Raw genomic sequence first — 23672 nt, forward strand, 5'->3', positions numbered from 1 at the left:
AAAAAAGAATAAAATAAAAAATAAATATTATACTTACCTTCTGATGGCCTCCGGTGTCCTTGTCTCGGCTTGCTGGCAGCTCATGGTAGACTAAAGGACCTGCGGTGATGTCATATAGTCATGTGATGGGTCACGCGAGCGCTGACATCGGCTGGTCCTTTAGTCTACCGCGAGCTGCCGGCAAGCCGAGACAAGGACATCGGGGGCCATCAGAAGGTAAGTATATATTTATTTTTTACCATTCTTTTACGGTCACACTATATAAATCCATGCCGTTTGCATGGATTTATATAGTGTGACCAAGTTGTCAAGCACTTTCCAAGTGATGCTAAAATCGCTTGGAAAGCGCTTGACAACCCGCATGCAGAAATGCATGTGAAGAACGCTTCACTATCTGCATGTCCCTGGCAGGAAAAACGCATGTACAGTGCTGGCCAAAAGTATTGGCACCCCTGCAATTCTGTCAGATAATACTCAGTTTCTTCCTGAAAATGATTGCAATCACAAATTCTTTGGTATTATTCTCTTCATTTAATTTGTCTTCAATGAAAAAAACACAAAAAGAATTGTCCTAAAGCCAAATTGGATATAATTCCACACCAAACCTAAAAAAGGGGGTGGACAGAAGTATTGGCACCCTTTGAAAAATCATGTGATGCTTCTCTAATTCGTGTAATTAACAGCACCTGTAACTTACCTGTGGCACCTAACAGGTGTTGGCAATAACTAAATCACACTTGCAGCCAGTTAACATGGATTAAAGTTGACTCAACTTCTGTCCTGTGTCCTTGTTGTACCACATTGAGCATGGAGAAAAGAAAGAAGACCAAAGAACTGTCTGAGGACTTGAGAAACCAAATTGTGAGGAAGCATGAGCAATCTCAAGGCTACAAGTCCATCTGCAAAGACCTGAATGTTCCTGTGTCTTCCGTGCGCAGTGTCATCAAGAAGTGTAAAGCCCATGGCACTGTGGCTAACCTCCCTAGATGTGGACGGAAAAGAAAAATTGACAAGAGATTTCAACGCAAGATTGTGTGGATGGTGGATAAAGAACCTCGACTAACATCCAAACAAGTTCAAGCTGCCCTACAGTCCGAGGGTACAACAGTGTCAACCCGTACTATCCGTCGACGTCTGAATGAAATGGGACTGTATGGTAGGATACCCAGGAAGACCTCACTTCTTACCCCGAGACATAAAAAAGCCAGGCTGGAGTTTGCCAAAACTTACCTGAGAAAGCCTAAAACGTTTTGGAAGAATGTTCTCTGGTCAGATGAGACAAAAGTCGAGCTTTTTGGGAAAAAGCATCTACATAGAGTGTACAGGGAAAAAAAAGAGGCATTCAAAGAAAAGAACACGGTCCCTACAGTCAAACATGGCGGAGGTTCCCTGATGTTTTGGGGTTGCTTTGCTGCCTCTGGCACTGGACTGCTTGACCGTGTGCATGGCATTATGAAGTCTGAAGACTACCAACAAATTTTGCAGCATAATGTAGGGCCCAGTGTGAGAAAGCTGGGTCTCCCTCAGAGGTCATGGGTCTTCCAGCAGGACAATGACCCAAAACACACTTCCAAAAGCACTATAAAATGGTTTTAGAGAAAGCACTGGAGACTTCTAAGGTGGCCAGCAATGAGTCCAGACCTGAATCCCATAGAACACCTGTGGAGAGATCTCAAAATGGCAGTTTGGAGAAGGCACCCTTCAAATATCAGGGACCTGGAGCAGTTTGCCAAAGAAGAATGGTCTACAATTCCAGCAGAGCATTGTAAGAAACTCATTGATGGTTACTGGAAGCGGTTGTTCGCAGTTATTTTGGCTAAAGGTTGTGCAACCAAGTATTAGGCTGAGGGTGCCAATACTTTTGTCCGGACCTTTTTTGGAGTTTTGTGTGAAATGATCAATGATTTGATTTTTGCTTTATTCTCTTTTTGTGTTTTTTCCTTGCAAGCAAATTAAATGAAGATAATAATACCAAAGAATTTGTGATTGCAATCATTTTCAGGAAGAAACTGAGTATTATCTGACAGAATTGCAGGGGTGCCAATACTTTTGGCCAGCACTGTACAATCCGCATGTCCAATCCACATGTACAATCTGCATGCGTTTTTTCTGCCAGGGAGATGCAGAAACGCTCAGGAAAAAATCCGGAGCATTTCTCCATCGTGGGCACATAGCCTTAGAGAATAGAAAAAAATGGTTGCAAATGCTTTTGCAACCACAGATTAAATGTTTTTTTTTACCCCTGGTATTTGCTGCCAGTAGAAGCTGCTAAAGGGAAAACTCCTTAAAAAATATCTTCACTTTGTTTAAACCATCACAATTGCCCTCAGTCCTTTACCATGGATTCATCGTGGACTATAAAGACCTATTTTAACAGACTATTTAATTAACCTAATCCATTGAGCAGTTTCGGTAAGGAGATCTCTTGGCTGGCATTTTCATCGTCCGGGCTCCTTTGTCTAGAAATCCGGATACCTCTCCGGAGGCCACATGTGCTCTCCAGAAGACTGGATAATGAAGGATAAAAGTTATTACAGGGTTTCTCGTTGTGTTAATTTACTCTTAGTAAATATTTTGCACATTAGAGTAAAATGTGATTATTGTAGCACCCAATGTTCTGGTAATCCAGGAATTAAAAGCCCAATGCCACATTAGCAGGAAACATCCTCACTGGCTGGCGATATTTGGCTCCTGCCGGGATGTGTAACGTAAAGGACTGTTAGGTGAATGACTGAAGCATCACTACAATGTTATTTAAGGGGTGTGAATATTTTTTCATAAATGGAAAAATGCTAAATCTCACGGGGTAGGTGATAAATTGCAGATCACTGGAAGTCCCACTCACAAGAGCAGGGTACACAAGTCCTCCCCAAAAGAAAAGAGCAGCGGTAGAGATGAGCAAATCAATGCTAAACTAAACAAATTCATATAGAAATTCACATATTCTAGTGAATCCAAATTTTGGGGAATTCTATTCACTTAAAGCCAGCAAAATGGTGGACAGATATAGTCACATGGGCCATGAGAGGTTTAAAAATACAAGAAATCATCACCTCCTCACGTGCTCCTGCCAACTACGTATTGATCCTCCTCTGGCTTACTAAGGCTCCTTCTACAACGCTGGTCTCCACTTTATTTCCTGCGCCAGGTAGTCTTCGATTCACGTCATGATTTCATGTGTCGCCCCACATAGTCATGTTGGGCAGCGCAAGTCATGATATCAGAAGTGGAGAACGGCACCGAAGCAGAGCAAACGTCTTAGGAAGCCAGCGGAGGATGGTCGAGATGCTGCCTCAGCTCAGCTCAGGAGAAGCTCCCTGATATACACTGGCATTTTGGGAATACTTGATTTGCAGCGACTAAATTCCTGGCCAGAATCTGATAAATTCGAAGTTTGGCAGATTCGCTTATCTCTAAGTGGTGGACAAGTAAGTCCATGGGACTGATGGACATAATCAAGCACTGTATGATCTCCTTTAGTCCCATAGACTAGAGCAGCAGGGCATATATGATCATCTGATGATCAATCATCATCGAGCTCAGGACCCCATTGTTGTGAATGGCATAAGGACCCCCAGCGATGCATGTGACATGGGGTTATTTGAGGTCGACAGGTATGATGGGGACCACCAACTGTGATAACTAACACCATATGGAATGTAACGCCTACAAATGACAGGTTGACCCTCTTCTAAGTCTGACTTGTGTTTGAGCCAAGATAAAATGTTTTGGAGCTACACATTATATACATGACTGGAATGCGTCTGGATCAAGTATATCCAATAGGCTTTGATGAGATGTATGGTGGAGCATGACAGGAGGTTATTTAAAGTATTCGCGAAGGGAGGGAGAAAATATCCCAATTATGGAATCTTTTCTCACCACAAGTGATGAAAAGCTGTGATAAGAATGGTATTCCTCCGCCCATATATCACCACCCTCGTCTGCTATACTGCTCTCGGGACAGTTAATTACCTTTAGTCTGCCATCTAGTGGTCTAAAACTCATTCAGGCTTGAGAGGAAGAAATAGAAAATGTTTTCTATGCCAGTCTTGATGAAAAATGTGCTGCAATATGATGTGCCAAATTCAATAAGAGGCGTGCACCTATTATTGGTGTACCCCTGCACGCCTCCGATGCTAAGGAGACCAAGCTACCTCTTCTAGCAGCATGGAAGAGTGCAAAGCTCAGGCCAGCGGTGCAACCATGCCGCTGGTCCAACCATGCCGCTTGTCCGACCATGCCGCTGGTCCGACCATGCCGCTGGTCCGACCATGCCGCTGGTCCAACCATGCCGCTGGTCCAACCATGCCGCTTGTCCAACCATGCCACTGGTCCGACCATGCCGCTGGTCCGACCATGCCACTGATGCACCCATGCCGCTGGTCCAACCATGCCGCTGGTCCAACCATGCCGCTGGTCCAACCATGCCGCTTGTCTGACCACGCCGCTTGTCCGACCATGCCGCTGGTCCAACTATGCCGCTTGTCCAACTATGCTGCTTGTCCAACCATGCTGCTGGTCTGATATGTCAAAGAGGACCACCAGGAAGAAGGGCGCCGGAATGCAGAGGAACAGACCTCTTATGAAGACAAGTTGAGAAAAGCCTTTTGACCATGACCAAAAGGTGGGAATGTCCAATGCTCCAGTCCAGCGGATACAGATTACTGACCTGGTTGCTGATCCTGAACCTTAGCTCACTGATTGCTTTTATAGACCCTACATGGTTAAGTTTGCTCCTTGTATAATAACTTGTCCAGCACATGATTTGACATAGGTCCCTTGTGGTAGAAACATTGAACTATATGGACTAAAAGTGATGAACAGTTTGCTGTCCCAGCAAGATTTTTACATGTCTAATTGGAGTTTATGGTGCATCCCCTTTAAAAGAAAATATGCTGATCGCTGGGACCTCACCAATCCCAAGCATGGGACTTTGCTATGCATACGAGCCACTGGTCCCTTTCTTGTGTATGAGAGTTTCGGAGACCACAAAGCACTGTGATTATCTTTATTTGACCTATAGACAATGATTAGAGCGATCACCACTCTGTTCCAAAAGGGCATTTGAAAACCCTGTTATAGTGGGACCCCAGCGATCAGCAAGTCATAGTTTATTCTGTGGATATGTAATAACTTGTGAAGATCGGAGTGACCTTCAATGGTAACCCCGGAGGGTGACACCTGCAGTACCCAGCCATCGTCAGAAAATCAGGCTACCTGCAATGTGAATTGTCTTCACTTCTGCAGGGAGGATGTGCAATCCCAACAATCAAAAATATAAATGGTCTCCGATTTATCAAACAGTTTTTGGGATAAAACTGTTTGAAATATAAAATGTTCGCACTACTTATACAGTTGTGCTCAAAAGTTTACATACCCCGGCAGAATTTTTCCTTTCTTGGCCTTGTTTCAGAGAATATGAATGATAACAAAAACACTTTTTCTCCACTCATGGTTATTGGTTGGGTGAAGCCATTTATTGTCAAACTACTGTGTTTTCTCTTATTAAATCTTAATGACAACCAAAAACATCCAAATGACCCTGATCAAAAGTTCACATACCCCAGTTCTTAATACAGTGTATTGCTCCCTCTAACATCAATGACAGCTTGAAGTATTTTGTGGTAGTTGTGGATGAGGTTCTTTCATTTCTCAGATGGTAAAGCTGCCAATTCTTCTTGGCAAAAAGCCTCCAGTTCCTGTAAATTCCTGGGCTGTCTAGCATGAACTGCGCGCTTGAGATCTCCCCAGAGTGGCTCAATGATATTGCGGTCAGGAGACTGAGATGGCCACTCCAGAACCTTCACTTTGTTCTGCTGTAGCCAATGACAGGTCGAATTGGCCTTGTGTTTTGGATCGTTGTCATGTTGGAACGTCCAGGTACGTCCCATGCGCAGCTTCCGGGCTGATGAGTGAAAATTTGCCTCCAGTATCTGCTGATAACGTGCTGCATTCATCTTTACTTCAAGTTTTACCAAGTTTCCTGTGCCTTTGTAGCTCACACATCCCCAAAACATCAGCGATCCACCTCCATGCTTTACTGTAGGAATGGTGTTCCTTTCATCATAGGCCTTGTTCACCTCTCTCCAAATGTAACATTTATGGTTGCGGCCAAAAAGTGCAATTTTGGTCTCATCACTCCAAATTACCTTGTTCCAGAAGTTTTTAGGCTTGTCTCTGTGCTTTTTGGCATATTGTAGGCGAGATACTTTGTGGCATTTGCGTAGTAATGGCTTTCTTCTGGCGACTCAACCATGCAGCCCATTTTTCTTCAAGTGCCTCCTTATTGTGCATCTTGAAACAGCCACACTGCTAGTTTTCAGAGAGTCCTGAATTTCAGCTGATGTTATTTGTGGGTTTTTCTTTGCATCCCAAACAATTTTCCTGACAGTTGTTGCCGAAATCTTTGTTGGTCTACCTGACCATGGTTTCATTTTTACAGATACCCTGATTTTTCATTTGTTAATCACAGTTTGAACGCTGCTGACTGGCATTATCAATTCCTTGGATATTTTTTTGTATTCCTTTCCTGTGTTATACAGTTCTACTACATTTTCCCGTAGATCCATTGACAATTCTTTTGCTTTCCCCATGACTCATAATCAAGAAACGTCAGTGGCTGGATGAACGATGCAAGAGTCTGTCTGGATCCCAGAAACTCACTCAGCTTTTATGCACACACACTGATTACAAGGAAACAGGTCACAGGTGAGGATGTTACTTTCAGTAGCCATTCAAACCCATTTGTGTCAAATTCTGTGCGTGTTATCAGGCCAAAATCACCAGGGTATGTGAACTTTTGATCAGGGTCATTTGGATGTATTTGGTTGTCATTAGGATTTAAAAAGAGAAAACACAGTGGTTTAACAATAAATGGCTTCACCCAACCAATAACCATGAGTGGAGAAAAAGTTTTTTTGTCAGCATTCATATTTTCTAAAACAAGGCCAAGAAAGGAAAAATTCTGCCAGGGTATGTAAACTTTGAAGCACAACTGTATTTTCACATAAATTGGGTGACTTTTGGGGATTACACGCCATTCCCAGTTAGGGCTGCCATTTTTCTGAACAGTGCACAGAACGTTGCTAGGTGGGGGTGTAATGAGTGAGGGTGTGACAGAGCACAGCCGACAAAGTCATCATTTTATGCCATAAAACTGGCTCCAACTATCCGGCCAACTTTAGTGCAGCACTTGTAAACACCACACTCCTTGCCTAGGAGACTTGCTACCGCCAAGAGACTGCAGAGGTGGTCGGTAACCTGGGCAACAAGCAATAACCAATACAATTGAAAGTCTCTCAGTTCTTGAGACCAGAGAAGATATTTACTAACAAGTAAATTGCAAAGTTGCATATTTTTACAAACACTTTGCAATTTTACCTATTCACAAAGATGAAACCACCTGTCACGCAAGGTGTGGGAAAGACTAAGTGCAACTTGAAGGGAAGAGGAGACGGAAGCCCAAACACTAGGGAAAGGGGGAGTGGATACCCCTAGGTGGATCTAATATCACCCTGCCTACCCTACCATCCCTATATAGGTTCCGCGCCTATCGCCGAGCAGGAACCTAAAGCCTGTATGTCCCTAGAGCTTGGCCCTTGATAGGGAGGGGAAGGGGTGAGAACTGGTCAGGCCCCACTACAAACTAAAGGCAACAAGGGAGACAAACAAAGGGGATAAACTTAGCTTGAGCAGACACCAGAGGAGAAACGCCAACTGTCCTTCAAGGGCACCAGAGAAGACTCTAGCCGTCTGCTAGTGCTCCAAGCCTGCATAAAAGTAGAATAAGTATCAGCGGCGATGATTCCCTGGAGCAAACTGAGTGTTTATAACTCCCAGGCAATGGTGTGTCAATCAGCAGCAGGAGTGAGGTCGCTGTTGGGTCCAAAAGGAAGAAGTATTAAGAAGGCATCTGTAATGCCAAGCGCAGTGACCTTCTACAGCCAGATCCAGAGCGACTGTCTATTACACCTGACACACCCGTGACACCACCCCTATTGACTGTTATTCCCATCTTCCCATATGGGTATTGTTAGATTGCTTTAAAAAGCATTTACACCTTTTACAATTTACTGCTTATATAAATTTGCAGTTACATTTGCATTTGATAACCTACCACAAATTTAATAAAATAGTATATTGCAAAAATTCTTTTTCTTTTCCAGAACTATTGGACAATACCCATCTGTGAAGATAGGAATAACCCTTTAAGGGAACGCAGATCTTTCTCCTGGATTGGCCAGGTTTCTTTCTTTAAGCTTTAAATTGCCAACCATCATGGCCAATCACAAAAAGACTTGGAAAAGAAATCCAAAAAGTACTATAATATAGGAATGAAATTGCACTAACTATTTTGTTTGATAGAAAACTATTTCTTTAACACATTTTCCACACTCTACCTATTAAAATCTCTGCAGCCTGCTGCCACCACTAGGAGGCAACCTAGAAACTTAGCTTGACGGTCAGCTGTGTATAGTGAAATGAGCCCACACAGAATTCTCCCCTGGCGGCTGCAGATCTACCTCGAAGAGGAGAAATACAGAACATTGCAAATTTATGTAGTAGCTTTATTTAGCAACCCTAACTTTTGGGTTGTTTTTTTTTTGGGCATAATTTAATTTATTACCCCCATTAACTTAGTGACGGACTTCTGCGCTAAACAATGACATGTTGCAAGTGCCAGCAATTAATTATCCCTCAGTGCACACGAGCTTCAGCAAAACAGATGTACAATAGCCCTGAATGTGGGCGGTGTAAAAACAAAACCGTCCATCAAATAATAATGGGAACTGAGTCGAAATATTAAACTATCCCAAAAGATAAGAGGCGGCGAGCTCACTCAAAGAAGAATGAAGAGGAGACAGATGGGAAATTTACACAATTAATATTTAATTTAAAAAAATGCAGTATTTTAGAAGCTGATACCTTATGCTCGGTTTAACGGTTGATATTAGGAAGCCATTTGGTGGATTGATTTTTATTTCCAAAATTTTCACCACTCCCCCTTTGCTATTTTTTTTTTTGCAAATAGTAATATTGAAAAAAAGAAAAAGCTTGAATAGAACGAATGATAAAATATTTAGGCGGAGATGCCGTCCTGCGCTGTAGTGGAGGATTTGGTTACAGCGGTTGTAACCTGGCACTCTATGGGAGGGCAGGCGAGGAAGGGGAATGAATAGGATCCATTGAACATTGCTCAAAGGCCTTGTATAGCATGGTCAGCAAGGAATGGGTCCTTCATTGCTTCTGTCTGTGCCACTGCGATTGCTTCGTCCTTTGCAGAATGTCTTGTAGGTGATGGGTTTTTTTGTTCTTTATTTGATAATTTATTATTTTTATTATTTATTTTCTTAACTCCTATGATTTTGGTTACTTATACTGTTCTTTATGTCATTATTTTCCTTATATTTTGTGGGGTTATTTCGAAGTCAGGCTTCATCATTGTCTTATTATTTTTACTTTGTCATCCGATTTATGATACTTGTGTTCTGTCACTTTTATTATTTAGCATGATTCTTTAATTGATTCAGAACTGGCTTTTATTGTTAGTAAATATTGTCTGGTCTTAAAGGGGACCTGCCACGTTTTAATTAATGTGAATTAAATGTAGAGGGTGGGAGGCGCAGATGATCCATAGATCATCCCGGTTATAAAGGTGGCTTCCAATACTCTAAAAAAAAAAAAAAAATTCTCCTCTCTTCGACGCTCCACAATCCAGGGTCCTAATGAGAAAACAATACTTCTTTTTTTACTTGTAGGTATTGTAGAGATGTGGTGTACAATGTTATATTTAGATGCGGTTCTTTGGATTTGTATGATGCAGCGTTTTCTCATTCTGATACATAGTATGGTAGTTAATATGGAAATGTAACTTGTATTTATCTAATATATCCTGAGCAGGACGCCGGGGGGAGCAGTAATAGATCCTAAATGGATGTTATTTCACCTGAAAACATAACTGCACTCAGCAATAATGGGACTGCCGATGTTTTGTGGGGAGAAGGGAGGAAATGTAGCAGAGCTGAGTTTGTCATTTGACTGTTTGACTTTTGCACGGTGATAACCTGCAGAGTTAGAATAATATAGTAGGTGGAAAACCACAGATTATTGTGGTGATACGAGGTCATGACAAGTGATCATTGTGGCCTCATAAGACATACAGATATGTCGCATCTACACAACTAGACCTGCACGTGTATGATCCGACATATGTATATGGACACACACTACGCTCATCTATACATATGTGTCTCCTCTGCAGCGGCCCATGAAGCCATGCATGCAGTCAGAAAAGCAGCAGGGCATTGAAATAAAATGCTAAAGCAGCTTTCTTCTCTAGTTATTGGGGCTAATTAATTGAACTCTGGCATAAAACAGAAATTTAGCAAAATTTTTGTGCAACCTGTCGTTGCATAGAAAGAAAATATTGCCCCTTTTGGTCCCAATGTGGCATAAATTTCAAGATAATGAGTGGAGTAAATCCCTTGTAGTTGTGAACTGCAGATGAAAGATGCGCAAAATTTACATTTTATGCACCTCTTAAATAATATGTCGCATTTTACTCCGGTGCGCTCTTCATCAAGACTAGTAGATAAAATGCCAGCCATTGTGTATTTATTTGCATAGGTTATTTGATATCCCATTAGCGGAAGTGACAACTTCCTCAGGTCCCACTGACCAATGTCTAATTTTTGCATAATTGTTCTATTCTGCGGACTTAATAAAAAAAAGACATGTCCGATTTGCAAATAAATCTCACCAATTCAAGTCAGCCTGGAAAAAGGACACAGATGCCATTCAACTTGGGAAACTGCTATTAGGTCTTTTTATCTCATGTGTAAAAACGGACAACACAGGGATTTTTTTTTTTTTCATGGACGTAATGTAAGTGTGGAAAAATAAAAATCACAGCATGAACTAGTTTCTTCCATGCGTTGGATGAGACTCCTCCATTCAAGTAAAAGTTGGATTCCATACAGACCCACCATATAACTTTACATTTTTACGTATACTTTGTAATTCTTTAGCATAAACTGTATTTGGTCCTGTAAATTTTTAATAGCTGCTGTTTTATAAAAATTTATTGCATACAGATGAGAAAAAAAATCATCCACGTTTTCTGCATGAAACTCGGAGGATTTTCTCATATGCTTGTGTGAATCTGGTATAGGGGGCTCAATTTTTTTCACGAATGAGAAAAACAGACCGAATTTCAGCAGAAAGAGTTTGGTCCACGTTTCATCAATTATTAAGGAAAAAAAAAAAAAACTTTCCCCATCTTTTTCAACCAGTTCATGAAAAACGGACACGTGTGACATGAGAACAGTCTGATTTTTTTCATGAATCCATTGACTTTCATTGGCGATTTTGATCCAACACTTGGATCAGTACTGGACATGTCTCTGCGATTGTGCACGGACCACTAACTCTGAGAAAATTGGATACGAGGACGCCCCATAGATAGGTACAAATTCTATTCTATCTGGAAAAACACATATAGTACTTGTACATGAAAAACAGACTTCCTAATGATCACTTACTGTGAAATTGCATGCAGCGAGAGGGGAAGAAGGGCGGAAATGGACATGCATCCAATTTTAAGGCTTAGGCCACGTTTACACCTTCAGTATTTGGAAGCCAAAACCAGGAGTGGGTCAAAAATACAGAAGTGGTGACATGTTTCTGTTATACTTTTCCTCTGATTGCTCCACTCCTGATTTTGGCTTAGAGGTACTAATGTAAAATCCTGACCAAATACTGAAGGTGTGAACATGGCCTTAGATGACATGCGTGAGCAGCAGAAAACACCATCTCTAACTCCAAAGAGCCCACTCACAATGAATGAAGTAAAAGGAATATATTTGTAGGTATAGAATTCTGTAACTGCTCTCGCTTTACCGCAATATTTCCATAATTTATTATGTGTGGTTGACTTCATTCTTGGGATTAGGATTATTGTTCATTACATTCCTCATTTTAGCTTCCTTTTTAGAAGGCCCAGGGAACAACAAGAATTTCAGAGAGTCTGTGGCTGGTGATTAGCAGTGAGATGCCAAGCTAACTAGGGCATCTGCTTTATATTCCACCGCCGCAGCGGAATGACATGTTTATGTCTCATAGAAATGCTTGTGTATCTGTCTCCATCATAAAGACTCATCTGCATATCTACAGAGGGAGTTATGGAAATGCAAAGATGGAAATCTGGATTTGTGTTCACGGCAAATGTGCAAAATTATCGAGTCTGACAGCTCCTGGCTAATAGGAAATGAGTCAATTACATAGCAGCCTTAAAGGGGATTTCCACAGTGTCTTGTGAAAAAGACCTAAAGGTGGGCGGGGCCAATACAAATTTTATGATTTATGTGGTTTCTTAAAATGATGTTCTTTATTGCAATTAAATTGTTTTTTTTTATTATTTTCTTCAGGTCCTGCAGCTCAGCGCCAAGTCCAGAGCATTCAGAATGGACCCTCTCCGGATGAAATGGAGATCCAAAGGAGGTGAGATTATTTTTCTTATAATATTCCAAAGTATAGGTAATCCCCTGGGTACTGACTGATACAAAATTTGGACCAGCGTCCTCACACACTGTGTGTCATTGAGCTTGTGGGCCTGGGTGCAACTGTTACCTATCCACCATGTACAGTACACCTATTCCAGGCTGCATTTGGGCTAGATTTGCCATTTGTTATGTGCATTCTACCTCGATTCCAGTTTACATCTTGTATTATACTCCAGAGCTGCGCTCACTATTCTGCTGGTGCAGTCACTGTGTACATACATTACATTACTGATCCTGAGTTACAGTACAGACCAAAAGTTTTGACACACCTTCTCATTTAAAGATTTTTCTGTATTTTCATGACTATGAAAATTGTACATTCACACTGAAGGCATCAAAACTATGAATTAACACATGTGGAATTATATACTTAACAAAAAAGTGTGAAACAACTGAAAATATGTCTTATATTCTAGGTTCTTCAAAGTAGCCACCTTTTGCTTTGATGACTGCTTTGCACACTCTTGGCATTCTCTTGATGAGCTTCAAGAGGTAGTCACTGGAAATGGTTTTCACTTCACAGGTGTGCCCTGTCAGGTTTAATAAGTGGGATTTCTTGGCTTATAAATGGGGTTGGGACCATCAGTTGTGTTGTGCAGAAGTCTGGTGGATACACAGCTGATGGTCCTACTGAATAGACTGTTAGAATTTGTATTATGGCAAGAAAAAAGCAGCTAAGTAAAGAAAAACGAGTGACCATCATTACTTTAAGAAATGAAGGTTAGTCAGTCTGAAAAATTGGGCAAACTTTGAAAGTGTCCCCAAGTGCAGTTGCAAAAACAATCAAGCGCTACAAAGAAACTGGCTCACATGAGGACCGCCCCAGGAAAGGAAGACCAAGAGTCACCTCTGCTTCTGAGGATAAGTTTATCTGAGTCACCAGCCTCAGAAATCGCAGGTTAACAGCAGCTCAGATTAGAGACCAGGTCAATGCCACACAGAGTTCTAGCAGCAGACACATCTCTACAACAACTGTTAAGAGGAGACTTTGTGCAGCAGGCCTTCATGGTAAAATAGCTGCTAGGAAACCTACTGCTAAGGACAGGCAACAAGCAGAAGAGACTTGTTTGGGCTAAAGAACACAAGGAATGGACATTAGACCAGTGGAAATCTGTGCTATGGTCTGATGAGTCCAAATTTGAGATCTTTGGTTCCAACCACCGTGTCTTTGTGCGACGCCGAAAAGGTGAACGGATGGACTCTACATGCCTGGTTCCCACCGTGAAGCATGGAGGAGGTGGTGTGATGGTGTGGGGGTGCTTTGCTGGTGACACTGTTGGGGATTTATTCAAAATTGAAGGCATACTGAACCAGCATGGCTACCACAGCATCTTGCAGCGGCATGCTATTCCATCCGGTTTGCGTTTAGTTGGACCATCATTTATTTTTCAACAGGACAATGACCCCAAACACACCTCCAGGCTGTGTAAGGGCTATTTGACCAAGAAGGAGAGTGATGGGGTGCTACGCCATATAAATGGCCTCCACAGTCACCAGACCTGAACCCAATCGAGATGGTTTGGGGTGAGCTGGACCGCAGAGTGAAGGCAAAAGGGCCAACAAGTGCTAAGCATCTCTGGGAACTCCTTCAAGATTGTTGGATGACCATTTCCGGTGACTACCTCTTGAAGCTCATCAACAGAATACCAAGAGTGTGCAAAGCAGTCATCAAAGCAAAAGGTGGCTACTTTGAAGAACCTAGAATATAAGACATATTTTCAGTTGTTTCACACTTTTTTGTTAATTATATAATTTCACATGTGTTAATTCATAGTTTTGATGCCTTCAGTGTAAATGTACAATTTTCATAGTCATGAAAATACAGAAAAATCTTTAAATGAGAAGGTGTGTCCAAACTTTTGGTCTGTACTGTACATCCTGTATTATACTCCAGAGCTGTACTCGCTATTCTGCTGGTGGAGTCACTGTGTTCATACATTACATTACTGATCCTGTACTGATCCTGAGTTACATCCTGTATTATACTCCAGAGCTGCACTCACTATTCTGCTGGTGCAGTCACTGTGTACATACATTACATTACTGATCCTGAGTTACATCTTGTATTATTCTACCCCTGGCAAAAATTATTTAATCACCAGGCTCGGAGGATGTTCATTCAGTTGTTTAATGTAGTTGAAAAAAAGCAGATCACAGACATGGCACAAAACTAAAGTAATTTCAAATGGCAACTTTAGGGCTTTAAGAAACACTAAAATAAATCAAGATTAAAAATGTGGTACTCAGTAAGGGTAATTTTTTTCAGACCAAGCAGAGGGAAAAAATTATGGAATCGCTCAATTCTGAGGAAAAAAATATGGAATCATCCTGTAAATTTTCATTTCCAAAACTAACACCTGCATCAAATTAGATCTGCTCGTTAGTCTGCATCTAAAAAGGAGTGATCACACCTTGGAGAGCTGTTGCACCAAGTGGACTGACATGAATCATGGCTCCAACAGGAGAGATGTCAATTGAAACAAAGGAGAGGATTATCAAACTCTTAAAAGAAGGTAAATCATCACGCAATGTTGCAAAAGATGTTGGTTGTTCACAGTCACTTGTGTCTAAAATCTGGACCAAATACAAACAGCATGGGAAGGTTGTTAAAGGCAAACATTTTGGTATACAAAGGAAGACATCAAAGCGTCAAGACCGGAAACTTAAAGCAATATGTCTCCAAAACAGGAAATGCACAACAAAACAAATGAGGAACGAATGGGAGGAAACTGGAGTCAATGTCTGTGACTGAACTGTAAGAAACTGCCTAAAGGAAATGGGATTTACATACAGAAAAGCTAAACATAAGCCATCATTAACACCTAAACAGAAAAAAACAAGGTTACAGTGGGCTAAGGAAAAGCAATCGTGGACTGTGAATGACTGGATGAAAGTCATATTCAGTGATGAATCGAGAATCTGCATTGTGCAAGGTGATGATGCTGGAACTTTTGTTTGGTGCCGTTCCAATGAGATTTATAAAGATGACTGCATGAAGAGAACATGCAAATTCCCAAAGTCATTGATGATTTGGGGCTGCATGTCAGGTAAAGGCACTGGGGAGATGGCTGTCATTACATCTTCAATAAATGCCCGAGTTTACATTGATATTTTGGACAGTTTTCTTATCCCATCAATTGAAAGGATGTTTGGGTATGCGCAAAAACTGTGAAAACATTCCTTGAAAGAAGACACATAAGGTCAATGTCATGGCCTGCAAATAGTCCGGATCTTAATCCAATTGAAAATCTTTGGCGGAAGTTGAAGAAAATGGTTCATGACAAGGCTCCAACCTGCAAAGCTGATCTGGCAACAGCAATCAGAGGAAGTTGGAGCCAGATTGATGGAGAGTACTGTTTGTCACTCATTAAGTCCATGCCTCAGAGACTGCAAGCTGCTATTAAAGTCAGAGGTGGTGCAACAAAAAACTAGTGATGTATTGGAGTGTTCTTTTGTGTGTTTGTTTTTCATGATTCCATAATTTTTTCCTCAGAACTGAGTGATTCCATAATTTTTTCCCTCTGCTTGGTCTGAAAAAAAATTACCCTTACTGAGTACCACATTTCTATCTTGATTTCTTTTAGTGTTTCTTAAAGCCCTAAAATTGCCATTTGAAATTACTTTAGTTTTGTGCAATTTCTGTGATCTGCTTTTTTTCAACAACATTAAACAACTGAATGAACATCCTCCGAGCCCGGTGATTCCATAATTTTTGCCAGGGGTTGTACTCCAGGGCTGCACTCACTATTCTACTGGTGCAGTCATTGTGTACATACATTACATTACTGATCCTGTACTGATCCTGAGTTACATCCTGTATTATACTCCAGAGCTGCACTCACTATTCTGCTGGTGCAGTCACTGTGTACATACATTAAATTACTGATCCTGAGTTACATCCTGTAGAATTCTACCCCTGGCAAAAATTATTTAATCACCGGGCTCGGAGGATGTTCATTCAGTTGTTTAATGTAGGTGAAAAAAAGCAGATCACAGACATGGCACAAAACTAAAGTAATTTCAAATGGCAACTTTAGGGCTTTAAGAAACACTAAAAGAAATCAAGATTAAAAATGTGGTACTCAGTAAGGGTAATTTTTTTCAGACCAAGCAGAGGTAAAAAATTATGGAATCACTCAATTCTGAGGAAAAAAATATGGAATCATCCTGTAAATTTTCATTTCCAAAACTAACACCTGCATCAAATTAGATCTGCTCGTTAGTCTGCATCTAAAAAGGAGTGATCACACCTTGGAGAGCTGTTGCACCAAGTGGACTGACATGAATCATGGCTCCAACAGGAGAGATGTCAATTGAAACAATGGAGAGGATTATCAAACTCTTAAAAGAAGGTAAATCATCACGCAATGTTGCAAAAGATGTTGGTTGTTCACAGTCACTTGTGTTTAAAATCTGGACCAAATACAAACAGCATGGGAAGGTTGTTAAAGGCAAACATTTTGGTATACAAAGGAAGACATCAAAGCGTCAAGACCGGAAACTTAAAGCAATATGTCTCCAAAACAGGAAATGCACAACAAAACAAATGAGGAACGAATGGGAGGAAACTGGAGTCAATGTCTGTGACCAAACTGTAAGAAACTGCCTAAAGGAAATGGGATTTACATACAGAAAAGCTAAACATAAGCCATCATTAACACCTAAACAGAAAAAAACAAGGTTACAATGGGCTAAGGAAAAGCAGTCGTGGACTGTGGATGACTGGATGAAAGTCATATTCAGTGATGATTCGCGAATCTGCGTTGTGCAAGGTGATGATGCTGGAACTTTTGTTTGGTGCCGTTCCAATGAGATTTATAAAGATGACTGCATGAAGAGAACATGCAAATTCCCACAGTCATTGATGATTTGGGGCTGCATGTCAGGTAAAGGCACTGGGGAGATGGCTGTCATTACATCTTCAATAAATGCCCGAGTTTACATTGATATTTTGGACAGTTTTCTTATCCCATCAATTGAAAGGATGTTTGGGTATGCGCAAAAACTGTGAAAACATTCCTTGAAAGAAGACACATAAGGTCAATGTCATGGCCTGCAAATAGTCCGGATCTCAATCCAATTGAAAATCTTTGGCGGAAGTTGAAGAAAATGGTCCATGACAAGGCTCCAACCTGCAAAGCTGATCTGGCAACAGCAATCAGAGGAAGTTGGAGCCAGATTGATGGAGAGTACTGTTTGTCACTCATTAAGTCCATGCCTCAGAGACTGCAAGCTGCTATTAAAGTCATAGGTGGTGCAACAAAATACTAGTGATGTATTGGAGTGTTCTTTTGTGTGTTTGTTTTTCATGATTCCATAATTTTTTCCTCAGAACTGAGTGATTCCATAATTTTTTCCCTCTGCTTGGTCTGAAAAAAAATTACCCTTACTGAGTACCACATTTCTATCTTGATTTCTTTTAGTGTTTCTTAAAGCCCTAAAATTGCCATTTGAAATTACTTTAGTTTTATGCCATTTCTGTGATCTGCTTTTTTTCAACAACATTAAACAACTGAATAAACATCCTCCGAGCCCGGTGATTCCATAATTTTTGCCAGGGGTTGTACTCCAGGGTTGCACTCACTATTCTGCTGGTGCAGTCATTGTGTACATACATTACATTACTGATCCTGAGTTACATCCTGTATTATACTCCAGAGCTGAACTCACTATTCTGCTGGTGCAGTCACTGTGTACATACATTACATTACTGATCCTGAGTTACATCCTGTATTATCCTCCAGAGCTGCACTCACTATTCTGCTGGTGCAGTCACTGTGTACATACATTACATTACTGATCCTGTACTGATCCTGAGTTACATCCTGTATTATACTCCAGAGCTGCACTCACTATTCTGCTGGTGCAGTCACTGTGTACATACATTACATTACTGATCCTATACTGATCCTGAGTTACATCCTGTATTATACTGCAGAGCTGCACTCACGATTCTGCTGGTGCAGTCACTGTGTACATACATTACATTACTGTTCCTGAGTTACATCCTGTATTATACTGCAGAGCTGCACTCACTATTCTGCTGGTGCAGTCACTGTGTACATACATTACATTACTGATCCGGAGTTACATCCTGTGTTATACTCCAGAGCTGCACTCACTATTCTGCTGGTGCAGTCACTGTGTACATACATTACATTACTGATCCGGAGTTACATCCTGTATTATACTCCAGAGCTGCACTCACTATTCTGCTGGTGCAGTCACTGTGTACATACATTACATTACTGATCCTGAGTTACATCCTGTATTATACTCCAGAGCTGCACTCACTATTCTGCTGGTGCAGTCACTGTGTACATACATTACATTACTGATCCGGAGTTACATCCTGTATTATACTCCAGAGCTGCACTCACTATTCTGCTGGTGCAGTCACTGTGTACATACATTACATTACTGATCCTGAGTTACATCCTGTATTATACTCCAGAGCTGCACTCACTATTCTGCTGGTGCAGTCACTGTGTACATACATTACATTACTGATCCTGAGTTACATCCTGTATTATCCTCCAGAGCTGCACTCACTATTCTGCTGGTGCAGTCACTGTGTACATACATTACATTACTGATCCTGTACTGATCCTGAGTTACATCCTGTATTATACTCCAGAGCTGCACTCACTATTCTGCTGGTGCAGTCACTGTGTACATACATTACATTACTGATCCTATACTGATCCTGAGTTACATCCTGTATTATACTGCAGAGCTGCACTCACGATTCTGCTGGTGCAGTCACTGTGTACATACATTACATTACTGTTCCTGAGTTACATCCTGTATTATACTGCAGAGCTGCACTCACTATTCTGCTGGTGCAGTCACTGTGTACATACATTACATTACTGATCCGGAGTTACATCCTGTATTATACTCCAGAGCTGCACTCACTATTCTGCTGGTGCAGTCACTGTGTACATACATTACATTACTGATCCTGAGTTACATCCTGTATTATACTCCAGAGCTGCACTCACTATTCTGCTGGTGCAGTCACTGTGTACATACATTACATTACTGATCCGGAGTTACATCCTGTATTATACTCCAGAGCTGCACTCACTATTCTGCTGGTGCAGTCACTGTGTACATACATTACATTACTGATCCTGTACTGATCCTGAGTTACATCCTGTATTATAGCCCAGAGCTGCACTCACTATTCTGCTGGTGCAGTCACTGTGTACATACATTACATTAGTGATCCGGAGGTACATCCTGTATTATACTCCAGAGCTGCACTCACTATTCTGCTGGTGCAGTCACTGTGTACATACATTACATTACATTACTGATCCTGAGTTACATCCTGTATTATACTGCAGAGCTGCACTCACTATTCTGCTGGTGCAGTCACTGTGTACATACATTACATTACTGATCCTGAGTTACACCCTGTATTATACTCCAGAGCTGCACTCACTATTCTGCTGGTGGAGTCACTGTGTACATACATTACATTACTCATCCTGAGTTACATCCTGTATTATACTCCAGAGCTGCACTCACTATTCTGCTGGTGCAGTCACTGTGTACATACATTACATTACTGATCCTGTACTGATCCTGAGTTACATCCTGTATTATACTCCAGAGCTGCACTCACTATTCTGCTGGTGCAGTCACTGTGTACATACATTACATTAGTGATCCGGAGTTACATCCTGTATTATACTCCAGAGCTGCACTCACTATTCTGCTGGTGCAGTCACTGTGTACATACATTACATTACTGATCCTGTACTGATCCTGAGTTACATCCTGTATTATAGCCCAGAGCTGCACTCACTATTCTGCTGGTGCAGTCACTGTGTACATACATTACATTAGTGATCCGGAGTTACATCCTGTATTATACTCCAGAGCTGCACTCACTATTCTGCTGGTGCAGTCACTGTGTACATACATTACATTACTGATCCTGAGTTACATCCTGTATTATACTGCAGAGCTGCACTCACTATTCTGCTGGTGCAGTCACTGTGTACATACATTACATTACTGATCCTGAGTTACACCCTGTATTATACTCCAGAGCTGCACTCACTATTCTGCTGGTGCAGTCACTGTGTACATACATTACATTACTGATCCTGTACTGATCCTGAGTTACATCCTGTATTATACTCCAGAGCTGCACTCACTATTCTGCTGGTGGAGTCACTGTGTACATACATTACATTACTTATTACTATTATATTATGGTGGCTCAGCTGAACTTCTTTTAGTCTTTTTTGATAAAGCTACTGACCGTTGCCAATAGCATCAAACAGAATTGTGAATGTTGCTCCATAGTTATTATACAGGATGTAACCAAGAATCAGTATAAGTTCTGATTCTGAGATGTTGTATCCATAGAATGAAATCATTTCTAGCTGCGATTCCAGACTCTGTCTGGAGAGGCGCTGTTTCTCAGGACTGCTTCCAGTCCCAAGACAAGTAGTGTGTGTCCAGGATTAAGTGGTACAATTTGCCAATGAAGTGAGTAATCAGAGCTTAATTACAGTGCCTACAGGAGGCCATGGACTCAGTGATGACCCTCCTTTACAGGTGGGGGTGGAGGAGGAATGATGGCCAAGAAACTGAGCTGTGGCTGCAGCCTGACTGGAGATCAACAGATGTTAGTCACTGAGCTATAATAATGTCTCTAAAGGAAGCGGTAACCCCTTACTAACAGAACCCGATAGGCGCACAAGTATTAATTACACAGCCTTCAATTTAAAGGGAAAGGGCGACAGCAGGATATCCTCTGCACCTCGCCTTATGCTTCTGGGCATTTGTTCTACTGCATGGTGCAGAAGTGAAAATGACTGACACCTTACATCAGTGTTTCTCTATCGGCCCACCAGCAGCCGTATAACTAAAATGCCCAGCATGCCCGACAGCTGGGGGGGTGGCAAGAGGTGCATCACTTGCATATAACATGGGTAGAGATCCAGAGGTCAGAATCTTGTGATTGTGATCAGGCAGAGTACTCCATCAGCACTCTGCCTGATCACTAATGCGAGAGCTCAGGGAGTGTATGAGCAGCAGTACTGTGCAGACTAAAGAGATCTCTAGCTCCAGAACTTGAGGCCATATCAGGTATTGCAGCTCCCCTCTATTCAAGGGAACGGGGTTGAGCTGGAATACTAGATATAAGCCAAAAACAAAAGTGCAAATCCTGGACTGCCCCTTTAAGATCAGGCTCTGTTCTTCAGCTGGGACACGAAAAACAAACTGGTGATCATTCTTCCTTAAAATAAAAGACGCTCTCCGGAAACCAGATGACAAATGGGTTTTAACACCTTAAATTTAGATTCTCCTAAGGTTTAGCTCCGTGTTTAATTCCACCTACATACACACTTTCCATTCACAAGGGCTCAGTGTAAGGGGATGTTGCTTATGAGAATTTAAAGGAGACGTGTCAATTTATTTCTGTCACTAAAATATTTTAATTTTTCATTTTTGTTTGAATTAAAGATCTCACCTGCATTAATATTACTGCACAACACACAGGGAGTTAATGAGGGGGTACGCATTAACTGTGTCCGACATGGCTTCCAGACTGAGGCTGGCAATAACTATGCTTTGTTTTTCATTAAAGCATAAATTATTCTTTAATGCATTGCCCCCCACAGGCATCTAGACCATGTTACCTGCCAGATGGATCATCCTCTTACCTGCTCAGCACACGGTACATGGAGCAGGAGGACATCTAGTGGTAGAACTCAGGCATTGCATACAATTAAATGTGATCCTTTTATCAATTTGTAGGCAAATCATGGAAGCGCAGCAGCGACAAGAGACCCTGGAAAGGAGGACATCAACTACAGGCAAGTGTGACCTATGAACTTTGTGTGAACGTTGCATTTTCTGTGCCTTTTAACCGCTAACTGAATTAATAGAATGCTATTAGGGTGACGTGCCTTTAATCTGCTTGACTATTTATCCTAGTTAATAATGAATATTAATGTGTTCAAGTTTTCAAGATCAAAGAAAAATATATCTGTATCCCATCTTGGACATATGAGTCATGTGACATGAATGGATGGATTTATGTGTTTTGAGTAAATGATGACATACTTTCTACTTGTAGGAACAGACCGTTCCCTGTGATGGCGCTCACGCTCAGAGCACCGTAGCCCTGATTAATCCTCGTCTTAGAACCATTTTTTGCTCCAGAAAAATAGAAGCAATTATGTTTTCGCCTTATTGTTTCATTTAAATCTTCTTTTTTTTTTAAAGCTATTTTTCCTTGATTTTGTCTTATTTTCCCCCTTTTATTCAATAATGTGGGTGCAGTTTTCATTATACAAAGGTTATAGCCTATTTTTGTGCCATTGTACTCCAGTGCCCTAGTGGAGTGGAAAATCATTTTTTTTGTGCAGTTGCGACAATTAAAAGGATCGTGTTATTTTTTCTTACTTGAAAAAGGCTCAAATAAAGACAAAAAAAGCAGCTTTGATTTTGTGTGAAACCAATCCCTGTGTGCAAGTTTAAATAAATATGGCAGGAAAAAAAAAAAAGCAAACGCGACGAATTTCAAAAGACAGAAAAAAAACTTTACCTAAAAAAAACCCTCAAATGATAAATCAGGGCCATTGTGTTTTTGTGACCAAGATCAAGGAACTGATTGTTTAGTTCTCCAAATTTCAAAAACATTATTTCAACTTTTTAAGCAGTTTTAAGCCAGAATTCTGCTGAAAACTCCTATATGAATCGGGCCCCAAATCTACATAAAACAGTTGGGCAACTTTTCGAATACTTTGAATCACTTTAGTGTAGTTTCAGCCATGAACATAAAAGAAACGTGATACGTTTCATGTTCAGTTACATACATATCTTCTATAACCGGATACCCCACATCTGTGCTTTAAAGGGGCACGTTTAGTTGGAAACCTTGATGGGGACCTCTGTTTGCTTATAAGTAGAAAAAAAAGAGTTTAATTTCAATAGGACTATTCTAGCATCCCCTAGAATCTGGTGAAGACCTTGTCAGAACCTTAGATTGCAATTCTGTCCCTCCGCCATGCTTTACCCTGCATCCCTGCACTGCGTATCGGCTTAGATATAATGCTTTGTAGATAGAAGCACATAAGA

At 41.1% G+C, this 23672-nt stretch overlaps 1 protein-coding gene across 5 annotated transcripts in view; it reads left to right on the top strand.

Annotated features, from left to right (window-relative positions):
• Positions 1 to 23672, top strand: part of EVL (Enah/Vasp-like) — a 157775-nt gene that overhangs the window by 103576 nt on the left and 30527 nt on the right. For all 5 annotated transcript variants that reach the window (XM_073638430.1, XM_073638426.1, XM_073638432.1 and 2 more), the window contains exons 4-5: positions 12429 to 12501; positions 22347 to 22405. In XM_073638430.1, coding sequence (XP_073494531.1) covers positions 12429 to 12501; positions 22347 to 22405 — 132 coding nt within the window. The remainder of the gene's footprint in view (positions 1 to 12428; positions 12502 to 22346; positions 22406 to 23672) is intronic.

The sequence above is a fragment of the Phyllobates terribilis genome, unplaced genomic scaffold (genome assembly GCF_046119375.1).
Source record: "Phyllobates terribilis strain yellow unplaced genomic scaffold, ASM4611937v1 Scaffold_7__3_contigs__length_470593459, whole genome shotgun sequence".
Taxonomy (NCBI): Eukaryota; Metazoa; Chordata; class Amphibia; order Anura; family Dendrobatidae; genus Phyllobates; species Phyllobates terribilis.